Source organism: Chiloscyllium punctatum, chromosome 4 (genome assembly GCF_047496795.1).
Source record: "Chiloscyllium punctatum isolate Juve2018m chromosome 4, sChiPun1.3, whole genome shotgun sequence".
Lineage (NCBI taxonomy): Eukaryota > Metazoa > Chordata > Chondrichthyes > Orectolobiformes > Hemiscylliidae > Chiloscyllium > Chiloscyllium punctatum.
Genome location: NC_092742.1, coordinates 78,175,059 through 78,193,162, shown reverse-complemented (window position 1 = coordinate 78,193,162; position 18,104 = coordinate 78,175,059). Strand labels below are relative to the sequence as shown.

At 43.4% G+C, this 18,104-nt stretch overlaps 1 protein-coding gene across 2 annotated transcripts in view; it reads left to right on the top strand.

Annotated features, from left to right (window-relative positions):
• gpr176 (G protein-coupled receptor 176) overlaps positions 1-18,104 on the top strand; it is a 55,584-nt gene that overhangs the window by 17,358 nt on the left and 20,122 nt on the right. For both annotated transcript variants that reach the window (XM_072569087.1, XM_072569086.1), the window contains exon 2: positions 9,301-9,553. In XM_072569087.1, coding sequence (XP_072425188.1) covers positions 9,309-9,553 — 245 coding nt within the window. In that variant the 5' untranslated portion in view covers positions 9,301-9,308. The remainder of the gene's footprint in view (positions 1-9,300; positions 9,554-18,104) is intronic.

Genomic DNA, 18,104 nt, shown 5'->3' with positions numbered 1-18,104 from the left:
CTGAGGTGATGAGGTTCTGTATGGTCTGGGAGATGATGGTTTGGTGATGGGCGATGGGGTCATGGTCGAGCGGGCAGTAGGAAGAGGTGTCCTCGAGTTGACATTTGGCTTCAGCGGTGTAGAGGTCAGTGCGCCAGACTACCACTGCACCTCCTTTATCCACTGGCTTGATGGTGAGGTTGGGATTGGAGCAGAGGGATTGGAGGGCTGCACGTTGTGAGGGTGAGAGGTTGGAGTGGGGGAGGGAGGTAGATAGGTTGAGGCGGTTAATGTCCCGACGGCAGTTGGAAATGAAGAGGTCGAGGGCAGGTAATAGGCCAGCACGGGGTGTCCAGGTGGATGCAGTGTGCTGGAGGTGAGCGAAGGGGTCCTCGGAAGGTGGGCGGGAGTCCTGATTGTGAAAGTAAGCTCGGAGGCGGAGGCGACGGAAGAATTGTTCGACATCACGGCGTGTATTAAATTCATTGATGCATGGACGGAGGGGGATGAAGGTGAGTCCTTTCCTGAGGACTGATCGTTCGTCCTCAGTGAGGGGGAGGTCTGGGGGGATGGTGAAAACTCGGCAGGGCTGGGAGCTGGGATCTGGTGTGGGTGTAGAGCTGGGAGTGGGGGCGGAACCTGTAACTGCAGTGGGTGTGATGGTGGGGGGAATGAGGGTGGAGGCATAAGCAGGGGTAGTGTTCCCCTCAGGGTTCTGGGGGGTGTGGATAGTGAAATTGGGGTCTGTGGGGGGCATGTCAGCTGAATGCAGGTGAGTGGCGCTGGTGGGGGCGGAAGTGGTGATGACCACGGCAGGAGGGGTGACGGAAGTCACTGAGCGTGTGGCATCATCGATGATGTGAAGGGCGGAAGTGATGTCAGGTGTGATGCATGAGGAATTGTAAGGGGTGGAAGTGGTTGTGGGAGTGGCCATAATGGGGTCGGAAGTGACATCATCAATCAGCGTGGGGGTGGTAGCTGCATCAGCCGCATGGTTAATGGTGGAATAGGTTCCGAGGCCATGGGAATCTTCTGGAATGTTTGAGGAGCGCTGGTTATGGAGGTGAGTGGATAAAGGTTTGTTGTCTGGAGAGGAAAAAACTGAGGGCTTGGAGACCCTGGTCATGGCAGATGGAGGTGTAGAGGTCCCCAACAGTACCCTTCCACCGACACTCTCATTCGTTTGGCCGAACGGGTCCTCACCCTTAACAATTTCTCCTTTGAATCCTCCCACTTCCTTCAGACCAAAGAGGTAGCCATGGGCACACGTATGGGCCCCAGCTATGCCTGTCTCTTTGTTGGCTACGTAGAGCAGTTGATGTTCTGTAATTACACCGGCACCACTCCCCACCTCTTCCTCCGCTACATTGATGACTGCATTGGTGCCACCTCGTGCTCCCGCAGGTTGAGGGAGGTTGAGCAATTCAGCAACTTCACCAACACATTCCACCCTGACCTTAAATTTATCTGGACCATCTCTGACACCTCCCTCCCCTTCCTGGACCTCTCCATCTCCATTAATGACGACCGACTTGACACCGACATTTTTTTACAAACTCACTGACTCCCACAGCTACCTGGATTACACCTCTTCCCACCCTACCTCTTGCAAAAATGCCATCCCGTATTTCCAATTCCTCCGCCTCCGCCGGATCTGCTCCCAGGAGGACCAGTTCTACCACAGAACACACCAGATGGCCTCCTTCTTTAGAGACCGCAATTTCCCTTCCCACGTGGTTAAAGATGCCCTCCAACGCATCTCGTCTACATCCCGCACCTCCGCCCTCAGACCCCACCCCTCCAACTATAACAAGGACAGAACGCCCCTGGTGCTCACCTTCTACCCTACCAACCTTCGCATAAACCAAATCATCCGCCGACATTTCTGCCACCTCCAAACAGACCCCACTACCAGGGATATATTTCCCTCCCCACCCCTTTCTGCCTTCCGCAAAAATCGTTCCCTCCGTGACTACCTGGTCAGGTCCACGCCCCCAAACAACCCACCCTCCAATCCTGGCACTTTCCCCTGCCACCGCAGGAACTGTAAAACCTGCGCCCACACCTCCTCCCTCACCTCTATCCAAGGCCCTAAAGGAGCCTTCCACATCTATCAAAGTTTTACTTGCACATCCACTAATATCATTTATTGTATCTGTTGCTCCCGATGCGGTCTCCTCTACATTGGGGAGACTGGGCGCCTCCTAGCAGAGCGCTTTAGGGAACATCTCCAAGACACCCGAACCAATCAACCACACCGCTCCGTGGCCTAACATTTCAACACCCCCTCCCACTCTGCCGAAGACATGGAGGTCGTGGACCTCCTTCACCGCCGCTCCCTCACCACCAGACGCCTGGAGGAAGAACGCCTCATCTTCTGCCTCGGAACACTTCAACCCCAGGGCATCAATGTGGACTTCAACAGTTTCATCATTTCCCCTTCCCCCACCTCACCCTAGTTCTAAACTTCCAGCTCAGTAACTGTCCCCATGACTTGTCTGGACTTGTCCTACCTGCCTATCTTCTTTTCCACCTATCCACTCCACCTTCTCCTCCCTGACCTATCACCTTCATCCCCTCCCCCACTCACCCATTATACTCTATGCTACTTCCTCCCCACCCCCCACCCTCCCCTCGCTTATCTCTCCACACTTCAGGCTCACTGCCTTTATTCCTGATGAAGGGCTTTTGCCCGAAACGTCGATTTCGAAGCTAGTTGGATGCTGCCTGAACTGCTGTGCTCTTCCAGCACCACTAATCCAGAATCTGGTTTCCAGCATCTGCAGTCATTGTTTTTACCTGCCTTTGCTGAAGCCAACCAACCTGACCTCAGTAAAATCTTGGATGTTCCTGGGTTTCTAGACGTCGAGCATTTCCTCTTTCACCCAGCACCCCTACTTTACAGGCAGGGCTACTAGGGCTAGTCTCTGACTGCTTAGCAGCTCTATGAGTTGTGATTTCCTCCTGGATTTGGATCGATGTCCTGCCTTACACTAATTAAAGGTGCATCACTGATAAATGAAAGTAGAATATGGTGACCAAGTGGAATTAGTTTCAAATCCCAAAATGTACGCTGCAATGTGGGATACCTGCCCTCAGCCAGCATCCTAGTCTATTAATTCCGAATATTGTATCAATTTCTAAGCCTTTGAATCTTTTGGTTTTCAGCGGAAAATGATCCTAAAATTAAAAAAGTGAACACAAAAGTTATCGTCTCCAAACAAAACTTTCATCTTATCAAGGCAAAATGTTGTAGGTAAAATAATACCAAAATAACAAATTTAAGTGGACCAGAAACCGTTTATTAGAACAAAAGCATTTGGGAGACTGAGCAGAGCTTTGTTCAGGCTCTTGCAAGCTCACGCAGTCAGCAAAACAAGTTTGACCAAGTATCCCAGCATGCACCGTAACACTAGCATTGATTGCTAGTTCCCATAATACCCGGCTTCACAAAGAATTAACTAAATGGAACCGTTATTTACATTAAAACTGGAACTTGTGGGATGCACAGATCATCTCCTCGTATGATGGATTCCAGCAATGTTCCTGAACACCAGTCAATCACTGTTTCAGAGCTGTTTCCAGCCTTTCATATCCCTACTGCTCTTCATGGTTCCAAATTCTGAATTGCATTGTCCTGTAGATTTTCCATGCTGTGGCTGCCACAACTCAAGTCAATGAGATAAAAGCAAAATGTCACAGCTGCTGAAACAAAATATAAAATAGTGAAGTCATTCAGTAGGTGGAGCATCTGAAGAGAGAGAGAGTGGTACAGAGCTAACATTTCAATGATCTTTCATCAAGCCAACAAGAGCCTCTTTAACATATTAGCAATGTCATCCTGTGTAGCTTGAATAGATTCAAACAGAAATTGCAGAGTTCTGACTCACTCAGATTTATACAGCATCTTCTTACTGAATGCCTTTCAGCATCAATTTACTGTGCACTGTTAAATTATCCAACAGATTGAAAAAAAAGTTTAATTAATGACTAATATTCTACAATAATTGTGGCTGATTGCATGAATAAGCTGTTTGTGGTTCTGACAGAGATTTTCTCATTATTTTGTAAAGATTCAGAATGATAGTGTATGATCATTCTGACAGACATGTGGTTTGTTTGTATTATGAGGTTATGAGATAAATTATATGTATCATACTTTGCAAAGTGAAGTCAATGACTATTCCAAGCCTGAAAACCATTTAAATATCTCACTTTGGTTTAGCAGGTCGTATAGTTGTCACTGGTGTAGTATGATTAAATCATATTAAATTAAGTTCTTCTGTGTAAACCAACTCAAAAACTACAGGATGGATGAAGTTTTTACTTTCTTAAATGTTATTTTCTGACATTGTTGCAGCTGGTGCTTTGACTGATAAAACATTGGCTTCATACTCACGCTCTTGTGTCTGGGTTAGAGAGTTTAGATTGTAATCCCTGATCCAAAGCTTCAACATATTTTAATCTCTAGTGAGAAGCAGTGATATTGTCAGGAGTATCACTTCCTATTGAGTAAATTCAAAACCGAAAGCCAGTGATAGCTTCCTCATTTGTTGAATTTATGATGATTAGTCTGCCACTTACTCTGTAGAAGGGACTGTCTTCAGTAATATGCCACATTGATCGTGTCTGTCCATGAGTGCATAAGGGAATTCTGGAATGTGCCTTAGCAAAGAAGACCAAGAGAGACACACAGAGAGAGGGAGAGATATGTTGGAACGCGTTGGGGTACACCCCAAGAGACTCTGTGATGTAGGAGTCTGTGTTCCCAGAGGTGCACACCAAGACAAACCTTGGAGGATCACAACTCAATGAAAAAAGAATTCTTTGGCATGCCCAAAACACACTGGCCTTGTAGTGCAAGGAGTTGTATGCTGGTACATTTCAAGGTCCAGAACTATTAACTGAGGGACACACTAGATGTTGGGGCAGATGATCAAAGGGCAGAACAGTGCCACAATATGTTGAGGTATCAGGAACTGGAGAACCCTTGGGCTTTATACTTACAAACAGTGTATGTTGTGAATCAAGAGAGCTGCAAGTGTATTAACCAACCTAGGAGTGAAACACACATACACACAAAGAACTGCAGATGCTGGAAATCAAGAACAAAACAGAAATTGCTGGAGAAACTCAGGTCTGGCAGCATCTGTGGAGAGAAAGCAGAGTTAACATTTCAGGTGCAGTGAAGAAAGGTTAATTCTGCTTTCTCTCCACAGATACTGCTAGACTTGGTGAGTTTCTCCAGCAATTTCTGTTTTTGTTTCAGAATGCAACACTGTGTGTAGTGTTTTATGTTTATTGCACTTGCTGTAATTTCCAATTTGAATGTTTTTACTGTCAGTTGATGTGGAATACATCTTGTAAATGTTAAAAAAAAAGGATAATTCCATTTGTATTGAGTGGAATATGCTGTATAAGAACAAGTTGAATTGTATTGCAAATACTGTAGTATTCAAGTTCAAACGTTTTACAACTTTCAAACTCCTGCAGAGATATCCTGGAACTGTGATGACTGACTTCTGACAACTCCCTCTGTGCTGTGTATGACTCCAATCAGCAGACAATTTCCTCTAACTCCCTTTGACTCCGGTTTTGCTTGATGCCATGATTTATTGATTGCTGAAAGTGTACAAACTTTCAGGTAACTCAATCCCATTCTCACACTGGGGTAGGTGATGGCCTTGTGGTATTATCACTGGATTGATGACTCAGAGACCTGGGAACTCTGAGGTTCCAATCCCATCATGGCTGATGGTGGAATTTGAATTCAATAAAATAAACTGGATTTCAGAGTCTAATGATGACCACGAAACCATTGTTGGAAAACCCATTTTGTTCACTAATATCCTTTTGGGAAGGAAACTGCCATTCTTACCTGGCCTGGCATACATGTATCTTCAAACTCACGGTAATGTTGTTGACTCTTAACTGCCATCTGGGCAATTAGGGATGGGCAATAAGTGCTGGCCTGTCCATCAACACCCTCATCTCATCAATGAATTTAAAAAAACGATTAAAGTGGCGCAGAACAAATTAAATCAGGTTTGATAGGGTATGGTGCATTTTACAAAAGACTTACTCAGCCGAAAATTCATTAATCATTTGATAACAATTAAAGATTAGATGGTGAAGTGTGCTTTGTACATTTGAAAAGCTTCTTAATCAGTTTTATCTAAGTAAAGGAATGGGTAGCAGCCAGAGATATAATTCATTGTTCCATGCTAGCTTCGATTGTGACCAAATTTATTGCAGGGTCACTGTGCTCAACGATCTTTTGCAGAGTATTAAAAAAATCCATTTCAAACTGTGCAGCATGAAAATTTCTCTCTGTATCTGATCTGAAATTAAATTGTGACTTTTATTTAAGGATTGATAAACACAGTTTTGCAGACTATGCATCTCGGTAGAGCTATTTTATAGCAACCTTGGAAAAATGCGGAGAATTTTAAATGCTTTAAAAGACAGCAATATCCAGCTGATCTCCTACTGGGATTTTGATACTTTGGTTTATACAAGTTTATTTTGGATATATTACCAATAATTCTAATGCCTGCGCTGAGTTGTATTACTTAGAAAAATGCAGCTGCACTTGTGACATTAGAAACTAAAAGGTACAGTTATAGACTATGTTATTTTTTAGCAATCACTGATGCATTATTACTGGATAAACCTGCAGTGACACAGACATAATCATTAATTCTGCAATGTGAATGATTTTCGTGAGTCAATTCTTCAGAATGTAGTCCCCATCAGCATCTGCTAACGACAAGCAGTAAAAAAGCTTACAAAGAAGTAAAGCCTGAGTAAAACATCCTTGAACTCTGCAGCATATCTATTACACAAAAGAAGTCAACAAAGCTAGGCAATTTCAAGCCTGCAAAATTTGCTCTGAGGTTCAGACAGTGGTTATAAATTTCTCAGATTGAAAAAAATGTACTTACCATAATGGAATTAATGCTGTTGGTATCAGGTATCTGTTATTCTCTTTACATTGTTCTTTAGTTCTGTTTCATCCAGCAAAGCATTTTGATTTTAAACATTTTTTGAACTGATTCATAAAACTTGGCATGAAAAATATGCTCCAGGAGTACTTTAACATCAATTCCAATGGGTTCTACTTTTTGCATTAATACCACAGATTGTGGTCTGCACTAGAAGAGAGCCAGAAAGCATTCTAACATAATTTAATAAATATCTATGGAGGGTTTGCACTAATTGCAAAATAGACAGTTGCAGACCTTCATCAGGACCTTTCTCCCTCAGGTTCCAGCTCCATGTGATCAATGATCGACAATTCGCATAAGACCCTTATGGTAACGTTTTATATTCAGAACTTTGAAATGTTTGTAGGAGTCTGTTGCTATTATTCCTAGTACCATTGTTGCAAATGGTTTGACAGTAGTATATGGTTAAATGTCTTCCTGAGTTCAACTTGTTCCAACCTAAATATCAATTTGTAGCAAAAATGAGAATAATCTACATTGTTGGACTCCAACAGCATTCCTTGCTGCATCAACATGTATTCCTGTCCTCCAGAGATTGTGGGATTGAGTTTTAAGTGAGCAACTTAATGTTCTAAAAACAAGCAAACAGAATTGAGACACACCTTTAGAGCTAATCAATATCTAAAAACCTCAACAGGTCCCAACAATCACCAATGGAATTGAATTTCAAGGAACTAATATTATAAACTAGAATCTGGTTGGAATTGCTGAGTTGCTCCAGCCTCTTCAAAGTCCTCACAAGGTTCAAAGTCTGTTTTGACAAAGTCATCTCTTAAATTCAGTATTTTTCAGGCCCTGTTATTCCTGTCTTTCAGCCTTGTTCCTTTATTGTAGTCAGATTAGAAATACTTAGGGTAAGTACACTCATCATGGAGACAAAAAGGCAGCCAATGAGTCTGCTGACAAAAGAAATAATACCAGCCTTTTAATAGCCAACCCAGAAAAGTCGATGTTAATTTGTTTTGCAAGTAGATTCAGACACCTTCCCATTTAATTCAATCCAAAGCACCATCTGTTGTGCAACTAAATCATGACTTATGGCTTTAAATTCTGGATTTAACCCTGGAAAGGCAAATCATGGCAGGACTCTCCACTTAATGGACAAAGAGACCTTGGAGTGCAGGTTCATAGCTCCTTGAAGGTGGAGTTGCAGGTAGATAGGATTGTGAAGAAGGCGTTTGGTATGCTTTCCTTTATTGGTCAGAGCATTAAGTACAGGAGTTGGGAGGTCATGTTGCAGCTGTATAGGATATCAGTTAGGCCACTTTTGGAACATTGTGTATAGTTCTGGTCTCCATCCTATTAGAATGATGTGAAATTTGAAAGGGGTCAGAAAAGATTTACTAGGATGTTGCCAGGGTTGGAGGGTTTGAGCTAAAGGGAGAGGCTGAATCAGTTGGGGCTGTTTTACCTGGAGCGTCAGAGGCTGAGGGGTTACCTTGCAGAGGTTGAAAAAATCATGAGGCACATGGATAGGGTAAATAGACAAGGTCTTTCCCCTGGGGTGGGGGAGACTAGAGCAAGAGGACATAGGTTTAGGGTGAGAGGGGATAGATTTAAAAGGGATCTATGGGGCAACTTCTCATGCAAAGTGTGGTGCATATATGGAATGAACTGCCAGAAGAAGTGGTGGAGGCTGGTACAGTTACGACATTTCAAAGGCATCTGGATGGGTACATGAATAGGGAAGGGTTCAGAGGGATATGGGCCAAGTCCTGGCAAATGGGACTAGATAAATTTAGGATATCTGGTCGGCATGAACGAGTTGGACTGAAGGGTCTGTTTCTGTGCTGTACACATCTATGACTATGATCTGATTTCAACTGGGATAATAGTTGGACTAGAAATGTAACAAAACATTTCAGATGCAAAAGAAAAATTAAGTCAGCCAGTGCTGATTATGGATTGTAACCCTTTTATAGAGGATTAGGCATGCTGTTATGTGCTCGTAACTCTGCAGATGGCCAAATAGCCCAATAATATGCACTGACAAAAAGGAATAGCTACAAATTACCTAGCAGAGGGCTACTGATACCTCTGGAATAATGCATGACTTAGTATTTCCTAGAGAGCTAGGGAGAAGAGTGATGTACAGAAAGCAAATAAGTTAAAGGCATTTTTTTCCCGTTGTATTATCCATTCAAATGTGTTATTACTTCTGTAAAATCAATATTGTTTTTTGTTGCATGCCATGTCTTAAAGGGACATTGGTAATGTGAAAAAGGCACTGACTACTAAAACAGAACCCCATTTGGCCTTTACTGCATTTTATTCCTGCATGTCTCTCACCAGTTTGCCATTTTATTTGATGCAGGAAACCTGATGGTATTATGGTCCACATGCCGCACATCAGTATTCAAGTCTGTCACAAATCGTTTCATCAAAAACCTGGCCTGTGCTGGAATCTGTGCAAGTGTCTTTTGTGTGCCTTTCGATATCATCCTGAGTGCCAGTCCACACTGCTGCTGGTGGATCTACACCCTGCTCTTCTGTAAAATTATCAAATTCTTGCACAAAGTCTTCTGTTCTGTCACTGTTCTCAGCTTTACTGTCATTGCATTGGACAGGTAGGTCCTATCTTATGACTAGACTGCTATAGCATACACTTTGAGCAATTCTCAGTTGTACGTTTTGGCTGCATGACCACAATACTATAGCTGAGATCAAATCAATATCTATGGGCAGACCTTTTCTGATAAGGGTATCCTTAAAACATTGAATTTTAAAGACATTCTTCTATAGTTACAAACTGGCTTTCCTGATGTTATGTTCTTCATTATGTTTCTTAAAAACAATGATTTCTCATTAATTGTGGTTTCTGATTGCTGTTAAAATAGAGGTGCTATTCTTTGATGCATTATTGTTATAACTAACTAAAAACAAAGGGTACATCGTGGGCAGCTTTGGTCTGTGGTAATTATCAATATGCAGGAAAATAGCCTGGTCAGATAATGTGATGATGTGAAGGTCTTACCATTCCATCATGGAGCCAAAGTATAGTGGCACCGTGCAATTTTAGCATGCAACTGTAGTCATGTGTTATCAGTTATGATGTTGGAGACTCTAGTGTTCATTTCATCAGATGGCTGACCCAGTCTCTCCTGCTGTTACTGCCTGTCACTGGTGTGTGTGAAATGATTAGAACTTCTCTGCTGGATTATAATGTGCCTCTGGTTGTAAAGCTTTGGGCTGTGACTCAAATCAGCATCCTCCACCTCAGAGGCTGAAACTCTCCACATTGTGCCACGAGACATCCTCAAATAGGTTGTAAGGAATTAAATTGTGAGTGAATCGCATTAATACTTCGGGTGGAAATAATTATTAATCAAAAGTTGATTATTCGTGACTACAAGTGCTCATTCGAATTTTGAATTTTTCGCTCCTGTAGCATAATCGGCAGAACCGAATATAACACTTTGGCCATTGCATCAAAAATGAGGGAAATTACAGAATTGCCTGACCATCCTCAGTCACAACATTATCTTGTAAGCCCTCCTTGACTTTTATTATTCTTTACTTGGTACCTCAAGCGTCCTGCCTGAAACGTCGACTCTCTTGCTCCTCGATGCTGCCTGACCTGCTGTGCTTTTTCCAGTGCCGCACTTTGTCACTTCAATTTGGAAACTGATCGGAAACAAGAATATAAAATAGATCTTCAGTTTGTCTTTCCAGCAGCATAACAGCTAAAGCTGTTTCCTGGAAATTTGTTTGCCTGTCTGGTGTAATGCACAGACATTTTCCGTGAAGGTTACCTGTGCATCCATTACATTGTTTGCTTTTCAACAGAGCCAGACAAATTGGCCATCCTGAGCACAGCGTTGTCGTGCCTTATTGTTGATGCTCCTTAATTCAATAAGAATCCCGCATCCTTTCGGGAGAGTCAACCTGCTCCTAATTTTGGTTGATGTAAATGCCTGTCATTCGAATGACAGCCACAGCTCTGATTGATAGAGTCACTTTAAGCAGAATGCATGTCAGAGGCATGGATTTCTCCACTGGAAGGCAAAACTATTGAGAAGCCTACACGATCGTGAACTATCAAAGAACAGCATAAGTGGCAGTTATTGAGGAGTCCCTTACACCTTTTGTTTGAGAAGATTATATGCTATAAGGAAGCAATAACAACAACATTCCCCAGGCTTCTCCACCAAAGTAAACCCTCTTGACTACATTGTTGTATAAGCCTTTACATACAGAATTACTTCTAGTGTTTTCATAATAATTGTTTTGCCCTTTATTTTGTTTGAAAGGAAATGATGGGAAATAGCTTTAACTTGAGGGGTGATAGATATAGGACAGATGTCAGAGGTAGTTTTCCAAAGTTCCAAAAATTGTGTTCAGGGATTCTCTAGTCCAAGGTACAGACAGACGTTTCTGTGGCCAGCTGCGAAAAATCAGAATGGTGTGTTGCTTCCCTGGTGCCGGGATCAAGCATGTCTCAGAGATGGCGCAGAATGTTCTCAAGGGGGAGAGGGGCCAGCAAGAGGTCATTGTCCACATTGGAACCAATGACATAGGAAGGGAAAAGGTTGAGATTCTGAAGGATGATTACAGAGAGTTAGGCAGGAATTTAAAAAGGAGGTCCTCGAGAGTAGTAATATCTGGAATACTCCTGGTGCTACCAGCTAGTGAGGGCAGGAATAGGAAGATAGAGCAGATGAATGCATGGCTCAGGAGCTGGTGTATGGGAATGGGAGAAGGATTCACATTTTTGGATCATTGGAATCTCTTTTGTGGTAAAAGTGACCTGTACAAGAAGGACGGATTGCACCTAAATTGGAAGGAGACTAATATACTGGCAGGGAAATTTGCTAGAGCTGCATGGGAGGATTTAAACTAGTAAGGTGGGGGGGTGGGACCCAGGAAGATAGTGAGGAAAGATATCAATCTGAGACTGGTACAGTTGAGAACAGAAGCGAGTCAAACAGTCAGGGCAGGCAGGGACAAGGTAGGACTAATAAATTAAACTGCATTTATTTCAATGCAAATGGCCTAACGGGGAAGGCAGATGAACTCAGGGCATGGTTAGGAACATGGGACTGGGATATCATAGCAACTATGGAAACATGGCTCAGGGATGGACAGGACTGGCAGCTTAATGTTCCAGGATACAAATGCTACGGGAAGGATAGAAAGGGAGGCAAGAGAGGAGGGGGAGTGGCGTTTTTGATAAGGGATAGCATTACAGCTGTGCTGAGGGAGGCTATTCCTGGAAATACATCTAGGGAAGTTATTTGGGTGGAAGTGAGAAATAAGAAAGGGATGATCACCTTATTGGGATTGTATTATAGACCACCTAATAGTCAGAGGGAAATTGAGAAACAAACTTGTAAGGAGATCTCAGCTATTTGTAAGAATAATTGGGTGGTTAGGGTAGGGGATTTTAACTTTCCAAACATAGACTGGGACTGCCATAGTGTTAAGGGTTTAGATGGAGAGGAATTTGTTAAGTGTATACAAGAAAATTTTCTGATTCAGTATGTGGATGTACCTACTAGAGAAGGTGAAAAACTTGACCTATTCTTGGGAAATAAGGCAGGGCAGGTGACTGAGGTATTAGTAGGGGAGCACTTTGGGGCCAGCGATCATAATTCAATTAGATTTAAAACAGTAATGCAAAAACGATGGACCAGATCTAAAAGTTGAAGTTCTAAATTGGAGAAAGGCTAATTTTGACGGTATTAGGCAAGAATTTTCAAAAGCAGATTGGAGGAAGATGTTCGTAGGTAAAGGGACGGCTGGAAAATGGGAAGCCTTCAGGAATGAGATAACGAGAATCCAGAGAAAGTATATTCCTGTTAGGGTGAAAGGGAAGGCTGGTAGGTATAAGGAATGCTGGATGACTAAAGAAATTGAGGGTTTGGTTGAGAAAAAGAAGGAAGCATATGTAAGGTATAGGCAGGATAGATTGAGTGAATCTGTAGAAGAGTATAAAGGCAGTAGGAGTATACTTAAGAGAGAAATCAGGAGGGCAAAAAGGGGACACGAGATAGCTTTGGAAAATAGAATTAAAGAGAATCCAAAGGGTTTTTACAAATACATTAAGGACAAAAGGGTAACCAGGGAGAGAATATGCCCCCTCAAAGATCAGCAAGGTGGGCTTTGTGAAGAGCCACAGAAAATGGGGGAGATATTAAACGAGAATTTTGCATCAGTATTTACTGTGAAAAAGGATGTGGAAGATATATAAAGTTGCGAAATAGATGGCGACACCTTGTAAAATGTCTATATTACAGAGGAGGAAGTGCTAGATGTCTTAAAACGCATAAATCCCCAGGACTTGATCAGGACCCTAGGACTCTGTGGGAAGCAAGAGAAGTGATTTCTGGGCTTTTTGCTGAGATATTTGTATCATCGATAGTCACAGGTGAAGTGCCGGAAGACAGGAGGTTGGCGAATGTGAAGCCACTGTTTAAGAAGGGTGGTAAGGACAAGCCAGGGAACTACAGACCAGTGAGCCTGATGTTGGTGGTGGGAAAGTTGTTGGAGGGAATCCTGAGGAACAGGATGTACATGTATTTGGAAAGGCAAGGACTGATCAGGGATAGTCAACATGGGCTTTGTGCGTGGGAAATCATGTCTCACAAACTTGATTGAGTTTTTTGAAGAAGTAACAAAGAGGAATGATGAGGGCAGAGCGGTAGATGTGATCTATATGGACTTCAGTAAGGTATTCGACAAGGTTCCCCATGAGAGACTGGTTAGCAAGGTTAGATCTCATGGAATACAGGAAGAACTAGCCATTTGGATACAGAACTGGGTCAAAGGTAGAAGACAGAGGGCGGTGGTGGAGGGTTGTTTTTCAGACTGTGAGACCTGTGACCAGTGGAGTGCCACAAGGATCGGTGCTGGGTCCTCTACGTTCTGTCATTTACATAAATGATTTGGATGTGAGCATAAGAGGTACAGTTAGTACGTTTGCAGATGACACCAAAATTGGAGGTGTAGAGGACAGTGAAGAGGGTTACCTCAGATTACAAGAGGATCTGGATCAGATGGGCCAATGGACTGAGAAGTGGCAGATGGAGTTTAATTCAGTGCTGCATTTTGGGAAAGCAAATCTTAGCAGGACTAAGGTCCTAGGGAGTGTTGCTGAACAAAGAGACCTTGGAGTGCAGGTTCATAGCTCCTTGAAAATGGAGTCACAGGTAGATAGGATAGTGAAGAAGGTGTTTGGTATGCTTTCCTTTATTGGTCAGAGTATTGAGTACACGGGTTGGGAGGTCATGTTGCAGCTGTACAGGACATTGGTTAGGCCACTGTTGGAATATTGTGTGCAAGTCTGGACTCCTTCCTATCGGAAAGATGTTGTGAAACTTGAAAGGGTTCAGAAAAGATTTACAAGGATGTTGCCAGGGATAGAGGATTTGAGCTATAGGGAGAGGCTGAACAGGCTGGGGCTGTTTTCCCTGCAGTGTCGGACATTATAGACGTTTACAAAATCATGAAGGGCATGTCTTTTCCCTGGGGTGGGGGAGTCCAAAACTAAAGGGCATAGGTTTAGTGTGAGAGAGGAAAGATGTAAAAGAGACCTCAGGGGCGACTGTTTCACACAGACGGTGGTTCGTGTATGGAATGAGCTGCCAGAGGAAGTGGTGGAGGCTGATGCAATTGCAACATTTAAGAGGCATTTGGATGGGTATATGAATAGGAAGGGTTTGGGGGAATATGGGCCGGGTGCTGGCAGGTGGGCCTAGATTGGGTTGGGACATCTGGTCGGCATGGACGGGTTGGACCGAATGGTGTGTTTCCATGCTGTACATCTCTGTGACTCTAGTTTCTTTACTCAGGGTAGTAGGGGCCTGGCACGGAGTGCCTGCAACAGTAGTAGACTCGCCAACTTTAAGGGCATTTAAATGATAGGCATAATAGTGTAAGTTGGATGGGCTTCACATTGGTCCCTCAGGTCAGCACAACATCGAGAGCCAGAGGGCCTGTACTGCGCTGCAATATTCTATGTTCTATGTAACGGGTTTCAAGTATACATTACTTTTCATGGCTACCAGACATCTCAATAGATGTTTCAAGCTAATAATGTAATTTTCAAGTGAAATCACTGTTGTAATGCAGCAATCAATGCGCACAGTAAGCTCGGCAATTTGATAACTACCAGATAATGTGTTTTCGTGGTATATGTCGAGGAAATAAATATTAGTCTGGGTAAAATCCTTGCTGTTCACGATGGAGCCATGAGATTATTTACATCCAACTGACAGGTCATCTAAGGTTTATCATCTCATTCGATCGGTACTGCCCTGGTACTATGCCGGTGTGTCAGCATGAACTTTTATCCTGAAATATGTGGAGTGATATTTGAACCTACAACGCTGCAAGTAGTGTGTTTGTTTATACCCAGAAAGAATGAGCAAACCTGCACTTCTAAAGTGTGTCATTCAGATTATTTAGGAGATTAGATTAGATTACTTACAGTGTGGAAACAGGCCCTTCGGCCCAACAAGTCCACACCAACCCGCTGAAGCGCAACCCACCCAGACCCATTCCCCTACATTTACCCCTTCACCTAACACTACGGGCAATTTAGCGTGGCAAATTCACCTAACCTGCACATCTTTGGACTGTGGGAGGAAACCGGAGCACCCGGAGCAATCTCACGCAGACACGGGGAGAATGTGTAAACTCCGCATCTGAGGCGGGAATTGAACCCGGGTCTCTGGTGCTGTGAGGCAGCAGTGCTAACCACTGTGCCACCGTGCCATCCGTACTCTTGAAGTGGTTCATATTCAGAAAAATTCCTTCATTTTGTTTTTGTTCTTTTGAAGATTGTGGGATTTATGTGCAGAGCAAAGGCTGGGAAATGAGGGCCAATTGTTCTGGGACAGAACTCCCAGTCTTCTTCAAGTTACCCAGTAGGATCTTTACCAACTACACAATAAATTTAGTTAATGATTTGCCAATATGTGGACCTCTGATAGTGCAGTATTCCCTATGATCACATTGAAGTATCAGCCTAAGTTATACACTTCATGTTAGTTGAAAGTCCTGTTGTAACAAGAGAAATGTTATGACAAGTGTGGATATAAACAAATATTCTTGTAATGAGCATCATAGTCCCTAGGCATGAAGTCAAGAAAACAGAGCCAGACTGACACCATGGAAATAAATGAAACCTTAACTGAACTGGGGTTAGAACAACCATCTTATTAATTCAGGGACAGGAAATCTCACTGCAAGCAAGATTTGTTCTTTGGTACCGAAGGTTTATTTCTTTGTTTTCATGCCTCAGACGTTTGATGAGAAACAATCGCAGGGTTTTACTCCTACAGTTGCTCACAATATTATTGCAGCTCCTTGTCAAAAGGCTAATTTCAGGTTCTGTGTTTTCTTTCAAAGCTGCAAACAAAGCAAATCAAACCAGGATGCTCGTACAGTTAAATTAAGCAGCATTTTTCTATTTATAACCTGTAATCAAAGTGATTCAACATCACTTGAAGAGCAGCCTTTTTGGCCCACACAATTACATAATCAGCACACGAGTCCTTTCATGAATTCTAATTATCGTCTGCTGGTGATTGAAGAAAATGTCATTGGTGAATATATCCTGTATCTTTGTGCAGCTGGGAACTTACCACTTTGCTGTAGAGTGGCCTACAATTATTTATTCTGAGGGGGTAAGTGAATTATGCAAAAATGATGTACCATATTTTTTTTCTGCTTTTCAGTTTGTAGTAACTGGAAAAATGTTTTGCCATCATGACTTACTGGAACCTTTGATAAGAGAAGCCACTGGCAAATTGGACTCCCTACAGGCGGCTCCAAGCCGGAAGATACACTGCTTTTGTCCTGATGTGGGTTGGTCAAGTTAAGCCAAAGTCACTTTCAGTCATCATGGGGAAGATAAACGGCCCACAAAGACGTGCTGATCTCAATAGTCATGGGCTCTGGGATGTTAAAGGGGGCATTAATCGTCACATAAAGGGGCTCAAAAGGTGAGGGTGAAGGGTCATCAGGGAACCAGGAATGCTTCATTCTTGTGGTACTGTGCTCGTGTCCCAGCTCTGGCCCATAAAAGTCAAGAGTGCGGTGCTGGAAAAGCACAGCCAGTCAGGCAGCATCTGATGAGTAGGAGAGTGGATGTTTCAGTCATAAGCCTTTCATCAGGAATGAGGCTTGTGGGCCAGGGGACTGAGAGATAAATGGCAGGGGTGTGGGGTTCATTTATTGGGTCAAGTGGAGTCAGTAGGCTAAGGCACATTCACCAAAAGTCTCACCTTCCTCACTGTGTCTAGGATTGCAAGACATCACTTGTAACTGAGAAAGTCTCACACACAGGATGAAAGGTGAGACCAGATGACTGATGAATGTGTGATGGGTATTGTCAGGCTAGAGGATAATCCGACAGTCATACACGCTTCCAAACCTCTGTGGTGCTGGTTGCAAGGAGCTGACCTGTAATGACCCAGAGCCAAACAGAATGACAAGGAACACTTGCTGATTGAGGCCTTGTCCAAGACCAGGACTAACCTCACTGGGGGCATAACCTGCAGCTTTGTGTCAGGGCTAAAGTGGCCCTTTGTTAAGAGTGTGAGCTTTCATCTCCTTTTCACTCCTATCTGCTGAAAGCAAAGGAACCTGGCAGAGGTTGACCCAGGAGGTCTTCATGGGGTGATATGATATGCAAAGGGACCGACACAGAAGACATCAGAGACATTGCAGCCTCAGCAGCAGCCCTGTCCACCACCCTGCTTCTCCTGTGGATAGAGAAGCAACAGGGTATCACCTTCTGTGAAAACGATCTACAGGCTTAGGAGCCACTCACTGGAAATGAGTGAGAACCAGTCGAGAAGGTGACCCTGAATATCCTCATCCATCATGTTGTACCTTTACCGGCTGCTGGATGTGGACCTGCAGTCAAAAGCTGGGTGGCAATTCCATCCCTGAAGCCGTAAGGGTAACCACTTTGCTAGCCAATCATTTCAGGGAGCTACCAGGGACTTAACAGGGATCGACTCCTAACTGCACTCACGATGTCACTGACAAACTCTTTGGAAGAGCCCACCAAATCACCACCATTGCCCCATCGACATGGGGAGTCAAGCAGCCAGGGTTCTCAGGCACCTCTGGTTTCTCACAGGGTCAGGATATCATCAATAGCACTCA